The sequence below is a fragment of the Abramis brama genome (assembly GCF_963993115.1).
Source record: "Abramis brama genome assembly, chromosome: 5".
In the NCBI taxonomy this organism is placed as follows: domain Eukaryota; kingdom Metazoa; phylum Chordata; class Actinopteri; order Cypriniformes; family Leuciscidae; genus Abramis; species Abramis brama.
Window position 1 is genome coordinate 1,655,979 of NC_139967.1, and position 20,170 is coordinate 1,676,148.

The 20,170-nt window shown below is 35.4% G+C and overlaps 1 protein-coding gene across 25 annotated transcripts in view; it reads left to right on the plus strand.

Annotated features, from left to right (window-relative positions):
• The window catches only part of dnm1a (dynamin 1a), a gene marked incomplete at its 3' end in the record, with an annotated part of 101,423 nt that overhangs the window by 77,842 nt on the left and 3,411 nt on the right, over positions 1-20,170 (plus strand). For 2 of the 25 annotated variants that reach the window (XR_014606239.1, XR_014606243.1), the window contains 7 exons: positions 1,078-1,187; positions 2,698-2,813; positions 5,364-5,534; positions 7,270-7,511; positions 11,385-11,591; positions 14,503-14,539; positions 19,795-19,842. Coding sequence is in view for 9 of the 25 variants with exons in the window: in XM_084114592.1 (XP_083970718.1) it covers positions 1,078-1,187; positions 2,698-2,809; positions 5,266-5,277; positions 5,364-5,534; positions 7,270-7,511; positions 11,385-11,591; positions 18,385-18,448 (918 nt within the window). The other 23 variants (XM_084114592.1, XM_084114596.1, XR_014606241.1 and 20 more) reach the window with 20 other exon arrangements.

Genomic DNA, 20,170 nt, shown 5'->3' on the forward strand with positions numbered 1-20,170 from the left:
CCTTTCGCTACGTAATTAAATCTGTGACAGTCGAGTGCATGAAGTGTCCAACATTACACACTTTGTCTTTTCGTTTTAATTAAGTGCATCATCCGGGTATTAAGGTCCCCCTGTGGTGTAAATCCAGCGTTTAATGTTGTTTATGTGTCTATGTGGTGTTTTTAATCTGCTTCAAGTCAAACCATGTGTAAATTCATAAGTCGACTCCATTGCTGAGTATTTCCTCCTTAAAACTGCAGTGAACCAAAGACAGTCTCAAAAACACGCTTTGAAATCGCTGGTGTTTCTGACGTCACAAACTACCTTGTAACCAATCAGATCAACGTGTGATCGTCAACCAGTGGATCTCTGAGCTGAGTGAGTGAGTGGAGGCGGGGCTCATTTGCATATTCATAGAACCGCGTATACTAAATGAGGCAAGGGTGTCGGGTTACATTCAAGCTTTAAGGCATTAAGAATTTTTTTTCAATGACAAAACCATTAAATATGTCATTTTGGTGATCAAAGATGAGTTTTAAGAGATAAAATGATTGACTACAGGGGGACTTTAAGTATTAACTGTTAGGTGTGATGTTACTTTACTAAGTTATCAGATTTATGATTTACAAAATAAGGAAGAAAATCCCACAGATCGATGGTTTTCGCTCATTTGTTTTATTAATATATCTTCTCTAGTTCAGTATCATTAGCTATGTTTCCAGCCACCCATTTTAATGCAAATATTGGATAAAAAACAAAAACAAGATGCGCATAAATTCTAAAAATGTGCATAAAAAAAACGTATGCTGATATTTTCTCTACAATACGGTAGGAAATTAAATGTGACAAGATGATTGACAGGTCAGTTTACTGTGACAGGATGAGACAGAGAGAAACTGTTAAAGACGCAACTGTATGACGTGATGATAGTTTGTCCCAAAGCTTGTCTACTCTTCTGCTACACACTCAAAAGTATGCACTTTTTCTTCACAAAAAGAGTACATACTTTTAGGGCGTAGTATAAGTAGGAGAATTGAGACGCAGCATCAGTCTTTCAGGTTTCATTAATCTCAGTAAACTCTGTTCTGCCCCCTGCAGGAGAAAGAGAAGAAGTACATGCTGCAGGTGGACAATCTGAAGCTCAGAGACGTGGAGAAGGGCTTCATGTCCAGCAAACACATCTTTGCCCTGTTCAACACCGAGCAGAGGTCAGAGGTCATCCAGCACAACATGAAAAAGCCACCATGAAAAGTCTTACACACCCTGCTTAACTTTTGTAATGTGACGTAGTTTAGCCCTTCTTTTTGATCGCCTTTTTTCATATAGCATATTAGTAATTATCATAAATTAGGTATGATTCGAAAGCTTACGAACTCGAAATTCATCCTGTGAAAACTGTTTTAAAATTGGACGTTGCGTTACCATAGAAACGGTAATCTAAATTCTTTTTGCGGGCTCATCCCCTATTGGGCGGTGTCAGGGTTCATACTACAACATTTATTTTAACTACTTTATAATCAAAAAACCTTTTCTAATCTTGACAAAATATACTGTCGTAAAGGTCTGAGTCTCAAGGTTCCATATTTTGTGATAGCAGTGATATTTGGACAGAAATATAGTAATTTGATACAGGAGAATGCATAAAAAAAAATTCTTTGGAATGTGTGCGTCACCCGGTGGCTATATTTGGTATTACACCTAAACAAAATCTCATTTGAACTAACATTTTTGTGATATCAACTTCAAATTTGGAACACAACTTGGTTAGACATATGGCTTTGATTTTATAGTAAAACATATTTTGTAAAATAAATATTTTTTTATAAAATAAAAAATACTTAGTACAGTACATTTTTTATTTTACAGTAAATTTAAACTTCCACAACTTTTTCATGCTTTAATTTTTTAATCTGCTGTAATAATCTGCTGAGTGTCTTCTTTGAAACAAGACCAAAAGTAGGTCTATATTCCAAAAGCATTCTTGAATTACAATAATTTAAGTTTGATAGTGCATTTTCACATCTGAAAAAGGGGGGTTACAGTTGAGGGGTTAAAAACTACTAGCTAAAAAAGCCTATCAATCAGAAGCCAAAGACTTGATAGGTAGATTTTTCTTACGTACCTGGAACCTAATTACCTGGGGCATCTACAATCGACAGCCAAGCGTCGACACTTAATAATCTTTATACTCTAGCTCTGCGTCTACAGTCGACAACCGGCTTCGAGTTTCCTAACCCTAACTTGTTCCCCTAACTAACTTGCAATAATAACCGACAGACTTCAGACAACGCCTTCGAATATGCTTTCATCACGGCCGGAGGATCTCAGACAAATTTCAGAGAGAATCCCACCAGCAAACAGGAATACAACAGTTTTTATAGAATAGGAGCACAATACATTACAACATTTCCCTACAGTTTGTTTGGTTCTTCATAGGCAAACCCTTCTGTTACTAGGTAGAAGCAAACTCTATTTTCTTGATTACTTAATTGTTAATCACAAGGTCTGACATCTGTCTAGTTTCATTTCCCCTTTTTGTTATTTATACACTCACACACTCAAAGTCACGAGTTTTCTTTTCGACCAAAGGGTTTGGAAACATTTAAGATTCAAAAGCATATGAATGAATGAATGTTGTTCCTGCAAGAAAAATAAATGTTAGTTATGATTAATTTAAAAAATCCATCACAAAATCTGATGCCTCTGGTTGCACGACAGGAACGTGTACAAGGACTACCGTCAGCTGGAGCTGGCCTGCGAGAGTCAGGAGGACGTGGACGGGTGGAAGGCGTCGTTCCTGCGCGCCGGCGTTTACCCTGAGCGTGTGGTGGTTTGTGTTCATCTTTACTTCATCTTTTTACAACAAAGGGCCAAAAATCTAACTTAAAAAAACTTGAAAAGTTGCATTATATTCAATTAAATTTTCATTTATTTGTATAGCGCTTTTCACAATACACATCGTTTCATTGCAGCTTTACAGAAAATGCACGAGTCCATATTACAATTTAGTGTGTATTTCATTACAATACTCCTGTTGGTAATAGTGGTTTTTAAATGAATACTTTAAAATAATATTTGTTATTAAGCAAGAATGATCAAATTACTTATTTTTGTTTAAATCGTCATGTTCATTGGCATCAATCATATATATTTGAAAAAAAAATAAAAATTGTATCGCAATATGCAAACAAACATGACAATAAAATATAAATGCAATTAAAAAAAATGCAAAAAAGCTACTTTATATATGATATATATTCAACTCAATTCATGCATTAGAAAATGCTTGAGTCCATATTACAATATACAGTGATCTGTTATCAGAGGTGACTGTCTAAGTTATGCATTTCAGAAATGTGCATATACAAAATCACAGTTAGCTAAAAATGTATTAATTTAAACAATGTAGTAATTTAATGCAGAAACAATGAGCTCATTGAAGTAATGAATACTTGTTTGTTAACGAATGATTATGACATTTAGAAAAATGCAGCATTGGTGCATGTTGATAGTTATATCAAACTTCTATATTAAATGTAAATTGGTTAGCCTTGGTTCCCCCTGATTTATGATTTCATAATTATAAAACATTTAAAGGTGCCCTAGAATGTGAAATTGAATTTATCTTGGCATAGTCAAATAACAAGAGTTCAGTACATGGACATGACATACAGTGAGTCTCAAACACCATAGTTTTCTCTTTCTTATTTAAATCTCGTTTTTGAAAAACACCCCTGAAAAACAGGCGAATCTCCACATAACACCAACTGTGACGCAACAGTTGGGATCATTAATATGTACGCCTCTAAAAATTTGCATATGCCAGCCCATGCTCAGTGCCAGGCGAAACTGCACAGCCGAATCATCAGAAGTTCTGCAGGTGAAGAAACAAGCGAGGATCATAGGGAAAATGGCAGATCTATCTATAATCTATCTATAATCGGATACCGCTACAGTTTAATTCGAAGAAAGTTGCTCTGCCCATTTCACCACGGACTGTTTTTCTAACCTGGAACAATATCAAGCAGCCAGGCTTCTCTCGGCGTCTCAAACGGACGAAGGGGGCAATTTCAACTAACGTTATATTCCCGCAAGCGGTAAGAAGTGATTTTATTAACGATAATTTACACTGTGTTATCTAGATCCAGCGCGATATTTTTTTTTTTCCTCGAGAGACATCGTGGCTTGAAAACGAGCGAACGAAGCATGGCAGTTGCTCAGTTTGGATGTAACTACAAATGAACACAAAAATATTTTTTTAGCTCCTTCATCCGAGCCTCTGAAGAACCAGTGGGTTATGTGAATTTCTGATGTGTAATTGTTCAAGTTCAGACAGATAATCTTTCTCTCAAAGTCGTTCAACACTGTTTATGCATCAGTAAATCGCATTGCAGTGATAAGATCTTCATTCACGCGATCAACAGGCTGTCATTTGCTCAATGCTGGAATAGATCTAAATACTTAAAAAACTTCTCATGATTCGTTAATCCCGATAGCTGTAATAGTAAAAACGTATAATAGCTGTAATAGTAAAAGTTTTCCAGATAGTTCCACATGTAATGCCAGATATTTCATATGCAAGCATGTCAGCCAATCACAGCAGTGGGCAACAACACTGAAGTCTCACAGCAGACACGCCCCTTCAAACAGAGTGTTCAAACCAGGTGATGAAATCAGGCTAGGAAATATGCCTTTTATTTCTAAATTATAACAAATTTTGATCTAAAAAACATACTAACATTATAAGGGCACCCCAGGAAACATTATAAAATAATAAAATAATCCATTCTACGGCACCTAGAATGAACCACTAAATGAACATTTAAATTAATCCAAAAATAAATGAGGTTTATAATATAATATATATAAGATTGTGTATGTTTTTTTCAAATCTCATATATATTGTATTGTTAATACAGTAAATTAAAGTGTTAATTTTTTTTATTAAATTGTTAATAAAGTATATTGTATTGTTAATACAGTAAAGTGTTAATAATTAAAATTAAAGTGTTAATTTTGCGTGAAAATTTGTATGTTTTTTTGAAAAAAAAAATCAAAATTTTAATATATATTGTATTTAATTAAGTCAAGCACTTTTCAAGTACCTCTTCACAAATATGGCTGTTTTTCAAGGGTTTTCCAGGACTTTAAATTTCAACAAGTCAGATTCGAGTACTTTAAGCACCTTGTACGAACCCTGATCAAAGGGCCCTAGTTTGGGCATCTGTGATCGACAGGATAAATGAAGATGTGCTTTTCTCTTTCTCTCACGCTGCTTCACACTAGGAGAAGGAAAAGGTACAAGCATTTTATATTATGTCTGTATCTTTTACATTTGCGTTGTGCCTTTCCCCAGATCTCTGTGCTTGTGTGTGTGTGTGTAGAGCGACGCCGGGGAAGAGAACGGTTCGGACGGTTTCATGCACTCCTTGGACCCTCAGCTGGAGCGGCAGGTGGAGACCATCCGAAACCTGGTGGACTCGTACATGAGCATCGTCAACAAGACTGTACGGGACCTGATGCCCAAGACCATCATGCATCTGATGATTAACAATGTAAGCAGCGTCAGAGGCTCGTCTGTGTTGAGCTGAAGCGCTCATGATGTTGGTCTATGGAAGCCTAGTGGTTAAATCTCATGAGTATCAAATATGATCCATCAGGCTTTTGATGAAGGTTTATTTGTTAGGGATGCACGATATATCGGTCACAATACCGATATATGTTCATTAATGTTATCTTTATCGGCCCGGTAAGAAAATTTGGCCGATGTTATAAAGCAGATGCGCACTGTTCAATATGATGGTTTTGAATTGCTTGAAATATGATTGGAATCACTTCAATAAGGAAAATACAGTTCAGTGCAAGTCTGTCATATCGGCTACATAAAATTATCATATAATTAATTATAGAACATTATAATTGTGTGCATGGGACATGGATTTTAATGGTGAGACTTTTGTATTTGTAATCAGGGTCTCAAAAACTTTATACAAATTTGAATTTAGATTTATCGGCCAATATATCGGTTATCGGCTTTCAAATATAACGAATTACCGATTATCGGTATCGGCCAAAATGTTCATATCGGTGCATCCCTAATATTTGTTCATCTCTCAGTCATCATTGTATAACATTGCATTTGCATTAGGCCTATATGTTTTAAAACTACAGAGCTTTAATAATAAAAACGAAGCATTTAAATATCATCTTATTAAGACGCATTATTGGCCGATATAGAGTGACGGCTGATATTTATATGCATTTTATGTTAGGTCTGATATACTGTTATAAAGATCTCAAAAATGTCATCTTACTTTGTCCAAATATCAGCATCTGCACCAAATTGCAAATTGTTTGAGTCTCTGAATAAAATTTTGCTGTTTTTTTTTTTACTTTATGAGCCATAAAAGCCTGATGCATCAAGTATGATACTTTTTTTGTCTAAAGGTTTACAAAACGTGTTACATTTAAAAAAAAAAATTGTTTTTAATTATTTATCTCTCTCTCTGTGTGTGTGTGTCAGACGAAGGAGTTCATCAACACAGAGCTGCACCAAATTGCAAATTGTTTGGGCCTCTGAATTAAATTGAGCTGTATTTTCCCCCTCCATATTCTCAGTTTATGAGCCATAAAAGCCCGATATATCAAGTATGATACACTTATTATTTTTTTTATTTTTTTTGTCTAAATGGTTTACAAAATGGTTACATAAAAAAATAAAAAATAAATTGATTTCCATATGTCAGGCTTTACGGGGTTTAAAGCCTGAAACACAGCTCACACTATATAAAAAAAACACTTATATTAATATCCTCTCTCTCTCTGTGTGTGTGTGTGTGTGTGTCAGACGAAGGAGTTGTTGTAGCTTTAATAAGAATCAGTATATATTTAATTCATACAGTAAAAACTAATCAGTGTTTTATTTTTACATTTGATTATTCAGTTTGTGTTGTTAATAACCCTAATGTAGGATAACCTGACCCCTGACCCCCGAGGTTTACACTGATGTTAAAATAACACTTCTGATATACAGTAAAACACTGATGTTCACTTTCAGAAGTTTAGGGATGTTTTACTGTCACAAAAAGATTGTGAAACACGCATGTAGGTTATGTAATTTTAAATATATTTTAAAGATAATTACATTTATTTCACACACTTTAAGCATTATCACATCGCATATCGAATATCGCATTATTTTATGAGTTATCGCATTTGTCTTCAATATCGTGCAGCCCTAATCCACACTACACTAAAACAACACTGATATTAATCCTCTCTCTCTCTCAGACGAAGGAGTTCATCAACGCGGAGCTGTTGGCTCAGCTGTACTCGTGTGGAGACCAGAACACACTGATGGAGGAGTCTGCGGATCAGGCGCAGCACCGGGACGAGATGCTCCGCATGTATCACGCTCTGAAAGAAGCGCTCCTGATCATCGGGGACATCAGCACCACCACCGTCACCACGGCCCTGCCTCCGCCCGTGGACGACTCCTGGCTGCAGGTGCAGCGCTCCGGCTCCGGGGGAAGGTGCGTTCGGGGGAACACGGAGACAGCGAAGGGTTAATCCATGAGGAAATCACGTCTTTACTGGGGGATGAAGGTCTTGGGCATTCAATGTGTCATTCGCTACACTGCCGTTCAAAAGTTTGGGATTGGTGCGATTTGTGTCTCTTATGCTCACCAAGGCTGCATTTATTTTGTATTTATTTAAATTTTTAATTGTAAATTATTTATTAAAAATTTTTAAATTATTTAATTTCTTAAAAATACAACCAAAAAAATTTATAATATTGTGAAATATTATTACAATTTAAAATAATTGTTTTTTATTATAATTATACTTTTATTTTAAGTTTGGGATCGGTTTGAGAATCGACTTTTGATTTAGCCTATTTGATTAAAAATACCCCAAAAAAGTCTTCAGTGTCACATGATCCTTCAGAAATCATTCTAAAATGACGATTTGCTGCTTAAAGGGCCTATATGCAACTTTTTCCCCAAAATAAACGTAACAATAGCCTTTTTATTTGACCATTTATGACTCAAACATCTCCTGATGAGCATACTGACACCTTGTCAGCTCACAGCGGGTGCACCTATAAGCCTGTATCCTATTATTCCTATTTTCTGTCGGGTCGGATTTTTCGCGCGCTGTCTGCGGATGTGACGTCAAGCGCGTTCATGTTAAACGTTTCAGATCACTCTGCCACCACCTCTAGTCAGCAAACAAACTTAGTTTCTCAAACAATATATGTATTTGACTGTTCTTACTTCTGTAAACATAATGTAGACTTCTTTGCAGCGGATGACTTGTGAAGTGTGCACGTACGAGAGCGAGCAGAAAGGAAGAGCAGTTCCGTTTTTTGGCCACAGGTGTCAGTCGCGAGTTTAAATTTCAGAAAAAAGCTTATAGCCCCTTTAAGAAACATTCATTATTATTATCAGTGTTGAAAACAGTTTTTTTTCCAGGATTCTTTGATGAATAGAAAGTTCAAAAGAACAGCATTTACTTGAAATATAATATTTTGTAACATTATACACAACCGTTCAAAAGTTTGTGGTCAGTAAGAATTTTTTAAAAGAAATTAATACTTTTATTCAGCAAGGATGCATTAAATTGGTCAAAGGTGACAGTAAAGACATTTATAATGTTACAAAAGATTATATTTCAAATAAATGCTGTTCTTTTGAACTTTCTATTCATTAAAGAATCCTGGGAAAAAAAATTACTCAACTGTTTTTAACATTGATAGCAATAATAAATGTTTTTTGAGCATCAAATCATCATTAGAATGATTTCTGAAGGATCATGTGACACTGAAGACTGGAGTAATGATGCTGAAAATTCAGCTTTGATCACAGGAATAAATTACACTTTACTAGCCTTTATATATTTACGTAGAAATACATTTTAAATTGTTTTAATATTTAACAATATTACAGTTTTTATTGTTGTTGTTGTTGTTGTATTTTTAATCAAATAAATGCAGCCTTGGTGAGCACAATAGACTTCTTTTAAAAACATAAAAAAATCTTACCAATCCCAAACTTTTGAACGGCAGTGTAGGTTTCCATACACCTATTTTTACGTGCATTTTGGGATATCGCATAAAAAAAATAAAAAAAATGCTGGATGGAAGCGCCAAGATGCTCATAAATGTGCATTCAAAAAAGCGTATGCGCTTAATTAAGGAGGATAATTTTTTTTATCCGAAAAAGAAGACGTGCGCATATTATATATAATCTATCATAGTGAATTTGCATGATTTTACTCGTCCTATTTGGGTTAATGCTGGGCTCATTAATATTAGAGGACAGTTCAGGAAGGCCCCTGCGATGTCATCAGGAACTCATTAATATTCATGAGCTAAGCTCATGCCTGAAGCCTTACTTCAGTTCAAAACAAAATTACATCCAATAATACACCACTAATGCTCAGTTACAGACTGGAACAGTAGTGCCACCTACTGGAGGCTGTGAAATAAACTTCTTGGCCACCACAGAATCCTTAGAGATGAATTATACATGTTTGATTCTCTAGATTCACCAAAATTAAGAAAGGCTGATTATAAGGCTGATTTCTTATTATTTTCTGCCTTTGTTGCTGTTCTTAAAGTCAATGCCTTCAGAACACATTATGATCTAACTTTTCAAATGTGATGTAAAACTTTTACATATTTAGTAGTTTACAAAATAGCTTTCCTGTAGCTCAAACAGTAGAGCGTTAGCGCTTGCAACGCCAAGGTCATAGGTTCGATTCCCAGGGAAAGCAAGAACTGCTAAGAATGTAAATGTGAACCTTGAAATGCAATGTAAGTCGCTTTGGATATCTGATGAATTGCGAACAATAAAACCAGAGACATTTATTAAGAACATAAACCAGGTCATGAGCATCGGTTGTGAAATATTACTATAATATCCCAGACAATATTTCAAAAATCATATCAGCTGTTAAGAATCATGAATGAATTTGAACCAAAACAAAAAGGTCTGAAATTGATTCCTTTTGATTCATTCGGAAAGTTCACTTGAATCGTTTCCAGCGGTTTCTTGCAATGAAATATAATCAGGATAATTTATAGGACGAAAAGAAAAAGAGCGCCAGATAAGATGGAAATTTATCTACAATCTATTTTAAGGAAACAAAACATGGAAATGTCTTTTATCCTTTTTATAAGTGGATCTTTATTACGCTTGTGAAGGACTCTACCAAAGACCATATTTATTCAAATCTTTATCCACCTTATTCCTGACGATCTCTTTGCGTTATGAATTATTGGGAGGCACTTCCGGTTTGGGGAACTTCCATTCAAAAAGACTGAAACGAATAATTTAAAATCATAAGGTTTCCGTAGAAATGAAGCTTATCCGTTAGTTTGACAATTTTCCTATATTTTTTATTTTCAGACATCATGAGAATAACGTAACATTTTAACATGACATGATTATTTTCTTATACCCTTTGCATTCCGCTGTAAAAGTATGAAAAAGGACAACATATACTTCACATTTGTGGGTCTGTTCCCCCGATTTAATTAACGATATATTCCATTAAGTTAATAATTCACTGGACGGCACAAAGAATCTCCTGTTTTTTCTTCTCAAATCCTCTTTCCAGGTTTGTTTTCACAGGTATACAATTTATTATCTGAAATAGTATCACGCAATGCTGAAGTAAATGAAAAATTTTGATTAAGGCAACGTATGTTACATAATACAGATATATATATTATCACAGTGATGTTTAACCCGTCCGTTATTGCTGTGGAAAGAATCGCGCTTTTGGGGCTTTTATTCGTGTTGTTGAAAGTACCTTGTTGATGCTTTTGCACTTCTACATGTCCTTTTAATGTTCGATGGTTGAAGGGTGAGTAGAATAATGTCATCATTGCACCCAGTTTAAAAAAAAAATGTATTATTGCGTAAGGATGTGCACGAATTTTCGAATATTCAACCTGTAATTATTATTCGAAAAATAAAATACTATTCGAATTGCACTACGTTGCTTTGCTGGCCATTAACGAGTGAATCCATGATAAATCCCAAGCAAATGTTAGTTAGTGGAGCAAGTTAGGGTTAGGATAAGGAAACTCGACAATATAGTACTTTTATCCTTTAACATCAAGCATTGCCTTCAGAATTCGAATATAATTCGAATTTTGCAAATATTTCAAGAAATTCGAATGTTTTTTTTTGTATGTAAAAAATGGTGACGTCCCGTCTTTGACCCAAACATGGTATTTTTATGCTTTAGTAGAGTGAAAAAGTTACATACAGCACCTTTAAGTATTGCCTTTAGAATTCGCATATAATTCGAATTTTGCAAATATTTAAGAAAGAAATTCGAATTTAGCTTTTAAGCCAAATTTTACATCCCTACTCTCAATATTTCTCCATTAGGTCTCCGGCCACCAGCCCGACCCCTCAGAGACGGGCTCCTCCTCCGGGACCCCCGGCACGCCCAGGCTCTCGTGGTTCGGCCCCGGGACCCCCCGCTGCCGGCGGACCCCCCGTTCCCTCGCGCCCGGGAGCCTCTCCAGACCCGTTCGCTGGACCCCCGCCTCAGGTCCCGTCCCGGCCTAACCGCGCACCGCCCGGCGTGCCCAGGTGAGACCGTCTGACTGGAGAAACTGCTGATGAAATAATGGAAAACAATAATAATGCGCTCAGATTTGAGGAGTGAGTGTTAAAGCTACAGTGTGTAATTTCTGCAGCACTAGCGCCACCTAATGGAAATGCAATCTGTTTGTTTTACATTGGTTTCCAACCAATAGAAGACGACCAATACCAGCTTATGTCTACATGAATACAGATACATTTGAAAATGGCTTTTGTGTTTCAAAACACTCGATCCACACTGAAAAACCTATTAGTGTTAATGATGAAATTGAATGAACAGGGATGCATCGATATGAACATTTTGGCAGAGACCGATAACTCTATATTTAAAAGCCGATAAATTAGCCGATAAATCTAAATCCTCATTTGCTAATTTGCATATTCATAGAACCGCATATAAATGAGGCAAGGGTGTCGAGTTACAGTACATTCAAGCTATTTTAAGGCATGGCGATTTTTTTTTTCAAGGAAAAAACGTTTAAATGTGTATTCTTGGTATTTTTAAGGGATAAAATGATTGACTACCGAGGCACTTTAACGATTAATCGTGCAGCTCTACTCAATTCTCTTCAAAAAGCTCAGTTTTTGACCGTCTCAGTGTGGACAAAAGGCCAAGACGTAGAGAAAAGATGCGTTTTCAAATGTATCCAGATTAGTGCAGACGTCGCCTCCGTCTGATGGTGCAGAAATGACAACATGAAACACTGTACATGAAACATGATGCTCAGAAAAGACTAACCTTCTGCCGTCTAATAAGAACATCCGTTTGCTCTCAGCCGCGGATTGTGAGATTCTAGCCGGTGGAATAAGTGCAGTGGTGTGGGTGAGTTAACCGGGAGTTAACCGTTCACCATACCAACGTTTAAACGATAAGCAGTCGCAGTCTTAACCATCACTGAAATTCAACTCATTATTATTATTATTATTATGGTTATTAAAGTGCCATCAAATCATATTGAGATGTCCACAGTCTGCCGCCAACTCTTATTATCGTTCAAACGTTTGATGCACAATGTGTTCTCAGTAGGGCTGGGTGATATATATAAAATATATAAAAGATTTGACATTTTTTATGTGCTTTCTTATTGGTCAAAGATTGTGTCATTACACTAGTTTCAGGTTGTTTTGTTGTCTCGTGACGCGCGAGTATGAGTGTGTTCAGTAGAGCTGATAAGTTTAATTAAATGTCCATTAATCGGTTCAAATATTCAGATTGAGTGAATGATTAGTGTGGATAGTGTTCACAGAAGTCTTTCCATGGCATTATTCATAGATTAAAATGTTTTATCATGAATACACTAGCATTGAAAAGTTTGAGGTCGGTAAGATTTTTTTTTAAAAGTCTCTTCTGCTCACCAAAGCTGTATTTATTTGATCAGATATACAGCAAAAACAGTAATATTGTAAAATATTATAATTTAAAACAGATTTTTTTCTATGTGAATATATAGTAAAGTGTAATTTATTCCTGTGATCAAAGCTGAATTTTCACATTATCCTTCAGAAATCATTCTAATATGATGATTTGATGCTCAAGAAACATTTATGATTATCATCAATGTTGTGCTGCTTGATATTGTTGTGGAAACTGATATTTTTTTTATTTCTAGTATTCTTGATGAATTGAAAGTTCAAAAGAACAGCATTTGAGATCTTTTCTTACACTATAAATGTCTTTACTGTCATTTTTAAATGCGTCCCTAATGAATTAATGTTTTTTTTTAATTATTATTCTTACCGTCCCCAAACTTTTGAGGGGTAGTTTATATGCAAGTACGTATTGATGACAATTTTAAGATACAATAAGATACAAGTATTTTGAATTTTTCCTAAAATGGTTGTTTGAAATTATATCATCAAAAGGCTTATAAATATCAGGCTTTTTAATGCTTTAACTACTATATCACCCAGCTCTAATATTTAGCATCTCATCTATGAATGTCACTGAATGGACGTCTCGATCCCATCAGCACACGCATCTCACACACACTCACACGCTTCACTAACCGTCCAAAGGAAAGGTCATCATGAGGGATGGTTCTGCTCTCTTTCTTCTGTTTGTTTTACTTTGTGTCCATTGCTGAACTTTTGTCTTCTGTTGCGTGTGATTTGACTCGTTCTAACACTAACGCTTGCTTCCTGACAGCAACACACACACACTTTCCCAGCAGTCACTCACACACACCTTTCATTCGAACCCTAATTAAATCCTTAATGTAATGCAGAAGTCCCTAAGGAATGATTTGCCACGCTGAACTGCAAAACCTCTGACCCGAAAACATCTCCAAAAATCAGTTTTAAATATTCATCATGATGACTGTGCACTGCAAAAAATGCTTTTCTTACTTAGTATTTTTGTCTTGTTTACAGTCCAAAATCTAAAAATTCTTAAATCAAGATGCATTTACTAGATGAGTAAAATGCCATAAGATATTATTGTCTTGTTTTCTGGGGAAATAAATCAAAATTAAGCGAGTTATTGCTTAAAAAAAGCAAAATTATCTGCCAATGGGGTCAGAAAAATAATGTTAATTTAAACAGAAACAAGATTATTTTTCTTATCCCATTAAGTCAAAAACTTAATTTCCCCAAATCCCCCCCAAAAATCATCTTGATTTAAGAATGTTTAGATATTTGGACTGGAAACAAGACACAAATACTAAGTAAGAAAAGCATTTTTTGCCGTGTGACTGATTAAAACTCATAATTGGCTAAGTAACGAGTAAACGAGAGGTTTTGGACGTCAGTCTCTGGTTAGCTTGGATTGGAGAAGTGTTCATGTTTCTGTGTCTCCTCCATGTTAACTGTGTGTGTGTGTGTGTGTGTCGCACATCCTTCTCTTCCTCCTCCCCATCGCTCTGGCTCAATCCCTACTGCTGATATTGATTATTTTTCACAGAATTACAATCAGTGACCAATGAGGACTAACGCTTCTGGTACGTCTGTGGTTCTCTCGCCATTCCCCACTCCTTCTGCATGGCCGACTGTCTCTGAGACCCTTCAACACACACAACACACACAACACACACGCAGTCCAGAAATCATCTATTAATCTAAAATAACTTACTAATAAGCACAGCTACTAAAGAAGCACTCAGACAGCCAGTGTTCATGATTGACAGTTGTTTGGATTCACGAAAATCTTCATAAGAATGTCTTAACAAAAATATAAATAAGTGCCCCCAATTATGCTTTTTTCGAATATTAGCCTACCTTTCATGCAGTGTGTAATATAGCAGATTTTTGTGAATGTAAAATGTCTGCAAAGTTTTAAAGATCAAAGTGCACGATAAAGTTTTAAAGAAAGAATCGATTCTGAACGTCTGAAACCAATCGTCAGTTATTCACACTCACTTCCCGTTACAGTGTAACAACAATGTAATAAATTTGCATAATGCCAGCCTGTGCTCTTGATTGGCTGAGCAGCATCTCTTTGCTCCGCCCTCAAACACTGCAGTTGTATCTGAGACTGGAAGAGTTTAGTTCGTGTTGTTCATGTTTTCTGCACTTCTAGAGAACGAGACTCACACTGGAACTGATACGGAAAAACCGACGCCATCGTTACTGTTCGTGTCACTGAGGAAGAGCCGAGATTCAGATAATAATGGCCGTTTCATTTAAAACACACGCTGTGAGCAGTCGACCAATCAGAGCAGAGCAGGCTCTCAGGAGGGAGGAGTTTAGAGAAACTGAATCTTCAAATGAACCGGTTTCAGACTCTGAGAAATGAGGTGATGTGCACTGGATATTATAAGAAAATTAATGTTTTTTTACCTTTGATTCAAATAAATATATTGTAAAAGATCTCAAAACTAAATTAGAACCTTTAAAATAGCATAATAGGGGCACTTAAGATATATTTTTAATTTTGTTAATCTGTTAATTATTTAAGTGAAACATATTTCATGTAGTCCTATTTATTTTATTCCTTTTCTCGGATCACAGAATCGCTTCGGGTGCGTGATGTGTGTGAGAATCCTCATGTTCTGTTAAATGCTGTTATATTTGAATTTATAAAGCTAAAGCCCTGGAAAAAATGGGTCACAGACACTCATCTATTTTAATTTCATTTAATTTGACATTATAATCTTAACGGTTGTCGGTCAGGTAAATGAACAAAATGCTCTCATTACAATCCTCCAGCAGATTTACTATATGCCATGTTCACGATAACTTAAAAACTAGCGTACACGAGCTGAGACGTGAGATTTGATGGTAGCCACCAGCGCTCACGTCCATATTGATAAATGCCAAGTTTTGTGTTGTACGTTTTCTATCGTACATTCGTTTCATAAATGAGACCCACTGCGTTTTAGTTTACAACTGAACATTGGTTTCACTTTAGAGAACGTGTGCGAATCCCTAGTAGTAATATTATGTATTATTTGTAGCTAGTGTTAAGGTTAAGGACATTCTTAAGAAGTATTTTTGGGAATACCGAAATGTTTAAGAAACTGTTCTGTGAATCCGGCCCTGTATAGACAGGAGCAGATGCAGTAAAGTCTGTATGGACAGGTAACCACAGTCACACTCTTTAGAGACTTCGCCCTGCGTATAAACACATGCTACAGCTTATTTGCAGATCATATGCACATGCACTTCTTGCCTTCTTCCCTGTGAAGGACAGACTGGATCTCTGAGATGCCGAATATTCCCTCAGGATACGAGATGTCAGACGAAACTCATCCCTCCCTCGCGGGTCAAAATGACCCGAAGCCCTAAAATTATACTTTTTTTGTTGTTGTTGTCCAGAAAGCTTATTTTATTTCATTTTGATAATATTTGTTCTATTTTTAATGCAATTTTTTTTTTTTTTTTTTTTATTTACCTTTAAATTACTAGATTTGATTAATAAATAATAAATAAATAGTAATGTAAGCACATATTCCTCACATTCTTTCAACTTAAATTCAAAATAACTCACAATTTCATGCATAACCCTTTTAATTCAGCACTAAATATCTTACATTGAGTGTCTTTGCCGACCTCTGGTGGAAAAATAATAATATAACATGATATTTCATGATGGCCTTATATCTCTATATGGTGCAAATGAGCTGTTCCTCTGGGTCCTAAAGTCAGTTAACTTCAGTGTGCATTCAGATACACATGTAGACATTATAAAATAATTTTTCTGGTAAAGTTTTAGCATTTTTAGTTTGAATTTGGAGCATTTTGAGGTTTTGAGCATCCCATTCATTCCTAAGGGGGTCAAATTGACCCGCGAGGGAAGGATTTGTTAATTTTTTTTATTTATTTCAACCACAAAACTCCTCGAATTCATTCAAAAAATGGTTTTGTGTATTCGTGGTTCAAGTGTGACAAAAGTCCTGGGGTCTTGGACCTCAATTTTTAATGAGTTTCGGGTCAAAATGACCCGAGAGAAGGATGAGGGTTAAACAGAATTACAGTATTTTGACAGCATATCATGCATCTAAATTACTGAGCGTGAAAACCTTCCCAAAAGCCAATCAAATCCTTGTTCAGCTTTGACGTACACATCTCGAATGCTGATTGGTGATTGCGCCTCAGAACAGATTCTGTAATGTGCAAACATCACATCAGTTCTCTGAATGTTTATCAGTTTTATTTGATTTAATCAAGTTTTGAAAAGCCTTTCCTTCTGCAGGCCCTCTGCACTAATTTTATTTTGATTTTACCATCATTTATGATCCCTCTTTCTAAAAAACACCTCAAGCATCCACTCAAACGCTACACATGTGACCTTTAGGGTGAAACTGAACAGTGGGGTCAAAGGTGAAGTGTCAGATGTCCATGTTGTGTGTCTCTTCATGGCATTTCATTCTGTCATGGCGTGGTCGCTGAATGCTGAAACATGTTTTAAAACTTGATCCTGTATGTTTTAAAACGATGTTCTTGACTGAATAACTTTAGTAGGGATTAATCTATATTTAATTTAGACAAATAAATATGTCTGCTTGAAAGAATGAAGAATGTTGTATGCAAGTTGTTATAAAGAATGCACATTTCATTAATTAAAAATAAATATATCTTGTTTATTTATGAGATGTGGTTTTATTTAATTTTAAGATAAATGAAAACATGTTATACGTCACAGCAGTTAAGTAAATCTGTGTCCGTATTGCATGTCCAAACCTTAATATTATTCATATTAACAGGTTAATAGATGTTTTCTCCAGGAGTACTATATCATAAGTTTGAACATTTTAGAGAAATGCTTAATTGATGCATTGCAGTTTAATTAAACCCATTAGATTTTAGTCGACTAAATCTACTGCAGTCGAGTCGACTAAAATCTTATGATATTTAGTCGACTAAAACTAGACTAAAACAGATCAGATGACTAAAATATTACTAAAATTAAATGGCATTTTAGTCAAAAGACTATGACTAAAACTAAATCAAAATTGGCTGCCAAAATTAACACTGATATTATAGGTCTATACAACTGTTATTAGTATTATTAATCAATTAATTTGTTTAATGCCAAAAATACTATTTAGCTTTTTTTTTTTTTTAAACATTAAAATATATTTAATAAACTAGAGATATTTGATTCATAACCGTAATCTTTGTCAAAACCATGAGATTAAATATCGTGAATGATGATGCGCTCAGTAATTTATTGTTTTATATTACAAACTCTAATAGAAGAAAAAATTCTCAGTGCAAAATATTTTTACTTTCTCATGTGAAGGAAATTTTTTAATTTTGACACTGTCACCGACTGAATGTTTTCTGTGTGTGTGTGTGTGTGTGTGTGTTACTCATCCATCTTCTCTCTGTGTTCCCATGGCAGCCGACGACCCCCGGCATCACCTACACGACCCAACCGACCCACAGACTCCTCCCTCTTTGACTAGTAGCCCCTCCCATTCCCGTGACCGACAACGAGGACACGCCCACCCAGCCAGAACTCCTCCCCCTCCTGCTCCTCATCACACACACTAATACACACAGTTCACCTGGACTGCACAACAACTCTACAACCCTCTGTCACAAGTTTAAGTTTTCATTTTGTGTAGGTCACGGATTTCAAACTCATTACATATGTTCGTTAGGCCAAACGTTTTCAGTCTTTTAGATGCAAGGGCCTCCAAATATGATCATCCTGGTGTGAAATTATCCTAAAATTTAAAAGTCAGCTATATATTTTCATGTAAAAATACTGAATTTATACTGTTTATAATTTATTGTATATATGTATTTATTTATTAATTAAATCAATTAATTTATTATTACATTTATTTAGTTCGTTTAATTATATTTTTTATTATTTATTTAACATATTTTACACTAGTTTGAAAACCCTTGTGCAGTGTTGGGTGAGTTACTCTAAAAAAGTAATTAATTAGCTTCTAATTACATCTTCACTAGTAGGTTAGGCTACTTTACTAATTACTTGCTCTAAAAAGTATTGCATTACCAGTTGAAAACAGACATGAAAACAGCTCTTAATTCTTTCAAATAAATCATATAAAATTGCAAAATTATTCTTGAGCTGACCAACGTATTTAAAGGGACATGGTTACATTAACGTTAGATTAAATAAAATTATGTTAAATCCACTGTATATAGATTTGTTCTATAGTTTAAACAGTATTTAATGCAATTACATTAGAAGTAACTGGAATTAAATTACAGAAAAATTGAGAGTAATCCATTTATTACTTTACTTTTTCAAACGCCAAGTATTGATTACTGCATTAGGCTGCCGTTTAACCATCCTTTTCGAGAACTGCGGATAATGTAAACCATTCAAACCAAAAATCAGAAAAGAAAACTATTGGCATGTTTTGGGCAGAAGTTTGAAAACTCCTGTTGAGGAAAATCCAGATCTAGAACACAATGTTTTTATGAACTCAAACTCTTTTGACAGACGGTTGATGAGTTTTAGATCACTGTTCATGATATTCACCATATATGGCTCCTTATCCTAAAGAATAAGCTTGACAGGAAAAGTTATATGAAGGGTTTGATGAATGCATTTCTCTCACTTTATTTTCTGCCATCTTTAAGCTTCTTTTGGTTTTCTGCCCGCCCCGGTTCGCAGACGCTTGATTTCCCACTGGGATGCATTATCTCTCCAAAGTGTGTTCTGGAGTCTCATGATAACTGCATCTTCTGGAATGTGCGTGTGTGCATTTGTATTTCTGTACATTACTTTTGGCTTTTTTTGTTTTTGTTTCGTATGTGTGTCGGGCTGCAGTGGTCCCTGAGCTCACGGGCCAGAAGACGACACCAAACTCCCCGAAGGGTAATGAACTTTCCCATAGTTCCACAGTCTTTCCCTGTCTGCATTGTGAGCTCCTCATAGTTGAGAAAACTGCTTGAAAATTGTTTAAATGTTGAACTTTAAAACAAACATTAAGTCATCATTTCCATAGTAGTTCACATATATTTCAGTAAACATGAAAATATGGTGGTCATAAACATATTTGGACACTTAAGCCACAGTTAAATGTCTGAATGTCATCACACTAGTGTAATATGGTATTTTAGTACAGGACGTGGGATCCGAATGCAGCGTAAAGTTTATTTAAACAAAATAAATCCAGGCAGATAACCAAAGAATCCAGGAAAAG